Raw genomic sequence first — 8,075 nt, 5'->3', positions numbered from 1 at the left:
TTCGCTCAAAATTTTTTTACAAAGTCTACTCACTCAACTATTAATTACACCACCATTGATTGGTCTTCAATCCTCCCCGGGGGTTGGTGGGGGGTGCTTGATTTTTCAAGTAACACACAACCGAATCATGTATTTGAAAAACGAATCTGGACATGCGATATATCGAATAGTATGTTTTCGAGGTCGCTGAATACGAATATCAACTTATTTTTTGGGCCCAGTTCCTCAAAGCCCCCCTGTGCCCCAAAAAGGGGGTTAAAATTTTGAAAAATCGTGAAAAGTCGAGTGATATATCGAATGGTATGTTTCCGAGGTCGCTGAATACGAATATGAACTTATTTTTTGGGTCCCACCCCCCAATGTCCTTCTGTGCCCCAACAAGGGGGCTGAAATTTCAAAAAATCATCAAAAAGTCGAGTGATGTATCGAATGGTATGTTTTCGAGGTCGCTGAGTACAAATATGAACTTATTTTTTGGGTCCCACCCCCTAATGTCTCTATATTCCCCCAAAAAAGGGCCAAATTTTGAAAAATCGTGAAAAGTCGAGTGATATATCGAATGATATGTTTTGGAAGTCGCTGAATACGAATATGAACTTATTTTCTGCTTACAGGTTTTCAAAACCCATTTACGCCCATCTAAAGAGGATAACATTTTGAAAAGTCGCTGAAAATCGTATAATACGAGTATATCGAGTAGTATATTTTCAAGATTGCTGAACGCAAATTTTTAGGATTTAAAGCACATTGGTTCTCCGTCCCAAAAAACTTAACGACAAAACATGGTGTGATCTTTTTCTTTGAAGATTCTCACCATTATTTTAGAAATAATTCTGAAAATTCATCTCAAAAACACTGATTGGAGTAACTTTCGGAGAGAGGAGGGCAGAGGTAGAGGTATTACCAAGGTGGTATTACCGGGATCGCTATTCAAAAAGTTTGAACGCTCATTTTGCAAAGAAAACATTTTACATCTCGAGATTTTTTTTAAAACGCTCACTCACCTACCAGTTTTTGATTACTTTTTAATAGAAAATAAAATGGAAGTAGGACTTTTGCAGTTTTGTCGAATTTCGTCGAAATAAAATGTATAACCATCCAACTAATTTCTATTTGTAAAGTTCGCTTAGATATGTGCCACTTGAATTATTAATTATGGGAAATTTAAATGGAATTATTTTTTTACAATGTTTTTTTTTGTTGGGAAAACACATAAATTGATAAAATATTTCGAAATAGAATCCCGAAAACATACCATTTGATGTATCACACGACATTTCACGATTTTTCGAAATTTGGCCCTTTTTTTGGGGGAACATAGAGACATTAGGGAGTGGGACCCAAAAAATAAGTTCATATTTGTACTCAGCGACCTCGAAAACATACCATTCGATACATCACTCGACTTTTTGATGATTTTTTGAAATTTCAGCCCCCTTGTTGGGGCACAGAAGGACATTGGGGGGTGGGACCCAAAAAATAAGTTCATATTCGTATTCAGCGACCTCGGAAACATACCATTCGATATATCACTCGACTTTTCACGATTTTTCAAAATTTTAACCCCCTTTTTGGGGCACAGGGGGGCTTTGAGGAACTGGGCCCAAAAAATAAGTTGATATTCGTATTCAGCGACCTCGAAAACATACTATTCGATATATCGCATGTCCAGATTCGTTTTTCAAATACATGATTCGGTTGTGTGTTACTTGAAAAATCAAGCACCCCCCACCAACCCCCGGGGAGGATTGAAGACCAATCAATGGTGGTGTAATTAATAGTTGAGTGAGTAGACTTTGTAAAAAAATTTTGAGCGAAAACGAATGATATTAAGTGGTAACTTTGATCAATTTATTGGACTGACTTTTTTTGAAACACCTTCTCTTTCCACCCCTTTTTTCAGACACCCCTTTTGAGATATGGGTATCGATCGTAGTATCAAATTGTCGAGAATTTGAAGGGGAACATTTTTTGTCATGGTATTTTTTATCGTAAACCTAATATTTTCGGAGTAAATCGCAAAAAACATGAATCGGAACCGGTTTTGGCCCCCTAAAAAAGTTAGCTCCAGGGGTAGAAGGCGCGGTTTTTTTTTGGTAGTTCAGGGGGTTCATCTGAACACATTCCCGAAGAAAAAATTTATGTGCCAATTTTTTCCTTTTCGCCCTCGCTTTTTTACGTTATTTTCCTGCTCTATATAGGTAGGGTAAAGTCGCCAGTAGTTGAACAGATTTTTGATACTTTTTGATAAAAAACAATCTGCAGCTCAAGTTGATATTTTTTTGAAAACTTTCGTAAGTACATCTAAAAGAACACAGTTTTCCTTACATTTTGATTTGTGTTTCACATTCGTAAGTGCATTTTTGAGATTCTTACGATAATTTCAAAAAGTGTCCAAAAAACCCCAGTAATTGACACCCGGCTTATCGAGCATGAAAATGTGATTATGAGTCAATCAAAAGTAGTTAGAAAGAAAGTGTATCTCATTAGCTTTCAAATGATATAATAACTATCTCAAAATGTTCAAAATTGTTTGATAGAAAAATAATTGTAAAACAGTTTGCAAAATTTTCATGGTGAAAATAAAAGTTGATAAAACGCAAAAAGTATGACTGATAATCATCACCTAACTCACGGCCAATAATAAGCGAGGTATGAATTAATTTTTAGTGCAATCAGTGTTTTCAATAATCACACTGGGACACCAAAATGGCGATTTTTGTGACGTAGGTGTCAACTACTGGATCATGTCAACTACTGGTGACTTTACCCTATATGAAAAAAATGAAGACGGATATATTACTTACCTGAGTCTAAAAGCACTTACAACAAAAAACCGGTTTCGCGAAGTGTGTGCCACGCGTGCATGATTGTTTTCTTATGTTACTTACACCACATCCTGTAACATGTGAGAGGCGCCTTCAAAGTTGGCTCCTTGGGTGTGGACTCCAGAACTAGATTTCCTTTGTCTCTCGCTCTCGACAGTACAGTCATCAGTTCCAGTTTTGTTCACTGTTCAGTCCGTTGTGTCATATTGGTCAGTTTGTCCACGTTGGCGATTTTTTCAGTGAATCTCTCGGTTGCACTTTGTAGTTGTCTGTAATGTCAGTACTCATTTCAGTAGATTTCATTTCGCTCCTGCCGTCGTAAGAATATATATTTTTTAAAATTCCTTTTAGTTCGCGTCGTCGATTTTTCGAGTTGAATTCTTTTGGTTGGGTGGCCGGTTGTTTTAATTTCAGTCCTGTGATCGTGTAGGATTCCCCAAAATGGATGATGCTCTTCTCAATGAACGTAACGAATTATTGAAGGCGCTTGCAGAAAGAGACGAAGCTATCCAGAAAGCCGATAAACAAATAAGTGAACTTAAGGCAGCAATCAAGGCTACAAAGAAACGTATTCGTCAACAACAACATCGACGTAGAAAGATTCGAAAACTGAAAAAACAGTGCAAAGAATTGACCGAAAAAATCAGAAAGACCAATGATGAATTACGAGAATTAAAAGTAAGTAGTTTAATTGCGTATTCTGTAGGTGCGTTCCCAATGATGAGCAGATACTTTTTTCGGCTGTCGAAAAGTCTCTCTTTTCTATAAAAATTGTGAAATAGTATCTCTTTTTTGCCAATGATTGCCAAAAAGTACTGCTTTCGCCAAAAATAGTTGCTGAAAACTCTCACTAATTTTCATTATTATCCATGCAATAAAAACCTTGCTTTTTGCTAAAATTTTCATAGTCTCGCGTCCAGTTAAAAATGTCAAAAGTCTCGCTGTTTACCATAATTGCCATAAAGTTTCGTTTTTTATTGAATTTTTTTTTTTAATTTCAGTTCTCTGCAAAGAAATTTCCGTAAGTTTGACATCTCTTCCAAATATTTCCGAGAAATTATGCTTTTTGTGAAATAGTTAGTCTCACTTTTCTAACGGACTCATTCCATGTCAATTCGATCAAAAAAAAAAATGCGATTTTGAAAGTCATATCTTTCAATTTCGCTTACATTTTTTTTACAAGGTCTATCCACCCAATAAGTAAGAAATCCGCAATCATTTTGGTCCCAGCCTGCTCAGTGTATTGGTGGTGGGGGGGGGGCTTCCATTATTTTCATACTGTCTCGAACTACTCAACTTCAGCAACGCACTACTCCAAAGCTATGATAATTTGATCAAAACTGATTTCGCAGTTCAAAAGGGAATTGCATTTTGAACTTTTTAAGTAGGTACCTATTTTGAAATTTTCAAAAGTTGAAAGTTCAAATTTCAAAATGGTGCTGTAAGTGGAAGCTACCATTTAAAATTCTGAAAAAAAATTTATAGATGTATATTTTTATGCTTTTTCGAAGTATTAAATTTTCAATATGGGATCTTCTAATGGTAGAGGAGCACCCCTCCCCTAAATTTGGGCAAAACTTTCAAAAAAATTTGAGGCATGTGATATATCAAATTGTATGTTTTTGGTGACGCTGAACACGAATATGACGACAGATTTTTGATTGGACCCCATCCACGGCCCCCAGCACGTCCCCAAATAAAATAAAAGTTCAAAAAAGTTGTTTCATTCGTGCGACACATGAGATAGTATGCTTTTGGTGACGCTGAACACAAATATGACGTCAGATTTTAGATTGGACCCCATATATGGAAATCATTACCTATTTGGGGAAGTTCTGGGGGCATGGGTGAGGTCAATTTGAAAAACTAAGGCTATATTTGTGTTCAGTTGTATCGAAAACATGCTATATTTCATGTGTCTCACGAATGAAACCATTTTTTTGGCTTTTGCTCCATTTTAGGTGGTGCTGGGGGCTGTGGATGAGGTCCAATCAAAAATCTAACGTCATATTCGTGTTCAACGTCACCAAAAACATACAATTTAATGTATCACATGCCCCAGATTTTTTTTAAAGTGTTGCCCAAATTTGGTGGAGGAGGGTGCTTGTGTACCTCGGACCTTACTGAACACAACGCACCACCTACAAGTCCCCTCCTTTCGTTATTCATTTGGAAAAATTACTGTTTATTGATTATTAAAAAAATCTAATAGAATAATTTCACCTTAAGGAGGCGTTTTTCTCTGATCGTATCAATGAAAATCAATACGAAGAAGACACCTTAAGGTGAATTCCTGTGTTTTTAGTAAATTTATTTATCCAATTTTAAAAAAATGAAATAAAAAAACGTAATAGGTTCGTGTAAGCAACCACACATACATCCATGTGTAGTCCGATAGTCGAGCTACTAAGCGCCCCAGTCGTTGAACCAAACAATAACATTGTACTGCCCAATTCACCACCAATACCAGTTTTTGTTCAGGTGGGCAGGTTTCTCCACTATCGGACTACGTATGGATGTATGTGTGGTTGCCTACACGATCCTATTACGGTTTTTTATTTATTTTTAAAAAATTGGATAATTAAATTTACTAAAAACACAGGAATTCACCTTAAGGTGTCTTCTTCGCATTGATTTTCATTGATACGATCAGGGAAAAACGCCTCCTTAAGGTGAAATTATTCTATCAGATTTTTATCAATAAACAGTAGGTAATTTTTCCAAATATAATGAAAGGAGGGGACTTGTAGGTGGTGCGTTGTGTTCAGTAAGGTCCGAGGTACACGTCTATACCAACAGCAGCTATGCCACCCATCTCAAATTAATTTTGCCCGTGTTTTTTATATGGGTGAAGTGTACCCTTTGCGCTTTTTCCATAAATACCCACGTAGGGTTAAAAGACCCGATCTCGAAAATGGAATATTTTAAAAAAGCATCAAAAGGTGCATCTATGGAATTTTTTTCAGAATTTTAAATGGTAGCTTCCACTTACAGCATCATTTTTAAATTTGAACTTTCAATTTTTGAAAATTTCAAAACACTTAAAAAGTTCAAAATGCAATGCCCTTTCGAACTGTGAAATCAGTTTTGATCAAAGTATCATAGCTTTGGAGTAATGCGCTGCTGAAGTTGAGTACCTCCAGACAATGTGAAAATAAAATTGGAGCTTCCCCACTCACCCCCTGAGAGGGCTGGGACCAAACTCATTGCAGTTTTCTTACTTATTTATGGGTGGATAGACATAGTAAAAAAAACTTGAGCGAAATCAAAAGCCATGACTCAAAAACGTCGGTCGAATTGAGGTAGAATGACCCTGACACAAAAATTGTCGCTAATACTCGTCCAAAAGTCCGGATTTTTGCCAAAATTGATAAAATTCTGATTGAGTTTCATGTTTCATCATCAGATTTTAATTCAAACGTTTCGTTTACTTACTTACTTTTTTTTTACATTAAACTTAATTAAAAATTCGTTTTTATTTCGGTTTTCGATTTTCATAAATTAGTCCAAAATCCAAAAATAAACTTCAAAATTTGAAATTTTGGTTACATGGGTTTTATGTTGTTGAACTGTGACGTCGCAGGGTCATACCAGGCCGCGAAAGTCATACTTTGAAATTTGAAGTCATTTCAAGTCATACAAAAGTTATACTTTTGGCCAGAAATCACTTGAAACAATTTTAATTCAAGCAAAATTAATTCAAGCAAAATAGCGTAAAACATTAAAATCATGGCGAAATAAAAAGGAAAAAAATCTCAAATCTTTTTTACCTATAGATATTAAATAAAGATACGTTTACGAGCACCCTGATTTTATGTACTTATTATCACATTACAACAGTTGACCGAAATTTTAAAAAAGGACTTACAAAAATGCTAACTATGGTCATACAGAAGTCATGCTTTTTGCTAAATTGATTCATTTGGTTCCGGTCGACATCCTGGGTTGGAATTGAGTTTTGAAAAATTTTATTTCAATGGTTTACTCATTGATTGATGATGTTGATTTGATTGTATGATCTACTTACATAAGATAGGTATTACGATTTCAGTCATTTTAATTTTTATGATACTAAAATCACGTTTTATGTACTTATTATTTACAGGATCGACTTAGGCCAAGAAGAAGTTTTCGTTCTAGTGCTAACCAGAAACAGCGATGGACTGATCAATTCCGGAAGATCTCATAGATTATTGCTTTTTCGATGTGTAATTAGTTCACAGGATCAATTTGCATCAAGAAGAAGTTCATTCTTGTGGTAACCAGAAACAGCGACGGACTGATCGATTCCGGAAGATCTCAGATTATTACTTTTTCGATGTGAAATAAGTATGTTAACATTTAATTTTTTTCGTTCGAGGTTCTCCCCCCATCGTCTCACCCCTTAATTTGATTTAGATTTTTTTTCTATCGAAATGTGGAGGAGATCCTTATCGTCATTTTTGCTATTCGTATATTATGTATAAACAATGCATGTACATACATTATTTAATAAGCTTGGAGTATTCATGTAATCAATTATAAAGAATTTATTATAATGTAGTTGAAGTTTACTTTGCGTTCATTTATGTAAATAAACGAGAAAATGGGAGTGTTGAGTGTCGCTTGGTCACACTACTTGTACATACTTTACTCCCTGGTAGTCGGAGAGCCCGCATGAGGATCTATGGTACCCCCCCCCCACCCGTTGATCCTCCAGGACAACTTTCTAGCCCTTGTACTAAAAAAAAGTGGCCCTACTTGCAAAATGGCGGCCATTTTGATTGACAGGTCAGCCGAAATACATGGCAGACTTTTGCGTTCCAACATAGGACTTGTACGAAATTTTTCAAACCGTACAAAGGTAGATCGAAAGATCAGTCATAAATGCATCACCTGTCAAAATTTCAAGTGCTAAAGATCAAAAGCACATACAACAAAAAACCGGTTTGGCGAAGTGTGGAATATTCAGTCGGTAGAGACGAGTGGGGAGATGTGTGCCACCTGTGCATGATTGTTTTCTTATGTTACATCACATCCTGTAACATGTGAGAGGCACCTTCAAAGTTGGCTCCTTGGGTCTGAGTTGGGTCTATAGCTACATTATTTTCCTATGTCTCTCGTCTCTCGTTAGGGCCCTATAGTTTCACTCAGGTGAAATCAGTCGACCATCTTTGGTGCAAAATAAATATAAACAAGCAAGGTTTCAGCCAATCACAGCACAGATGTTCGTCAAAGTGACGTCACTGTGACGTTTAATTAACATTG

The 8,075-nt window shown here is 36.0% G+C and overlaps 1 protein-coding gene across 1 annotated transcript; it reads left to right on the top strand.

Annotated features, from left to right (window-relative positions):
* The first annotated feature begins 2,915 nt into the window (after positions 1 to 2,915).
* On the top strand, positions 2,916 to 7,356 carry LOC135840530 (uncharacterized). The gene is made up of 2 exons (XM_065357125.1): positions 2,916 to 3,506; positions 6,934 to 7,356. Exons 1-2 carry the CDS (start codon positions 3,270 to 3,272, stop codon positions 7,015 to 7,017), a joined length of 321 nt encoding a protein of 106 aa, XP_065213197.1. The 5' UTR covers positions 2,916 to 3,269; the 3' UTR covers positions 7,018 to 7,356.
* The last annotated feature ends 719 nt before the right edge of the window (positions 7,357 to 8,075 follow it).

The sequence above is a fragment of the Planococcus citri genome, chromosome 3 (genome assembly GCF_950023065.1).
Source record: "Planococcus citri chromosome 3, ihPlaCitr1.1, whole genome shotgun sequence".
NCBI lineage: Eukaryota > Metazoa > Arthropoda > Insecta > Hemiptera > Pseudococcidae > Planococcus > Planococcus citri.
Note: the sequence above shows the minus strand (reverse complement) of the source record. Positions and strands in the feature narration are given on the sequence as shown.

Coding starts and splice junctions, on each gene's coding strand:
- LOC135840530 (XM_065357125.1), top strand. CDS start 3,270: ATGGATGATGCTCTTCTCAATGAACGTAACGAATTATTGAAGGCGCTT. Junction 3,507..6,933: donor ATGAATTACGAGAATTAAAA/GTAAGTAGTTTA, acceptor TATTATTTACAG/GATCGACTTAGGCCAAGAAG.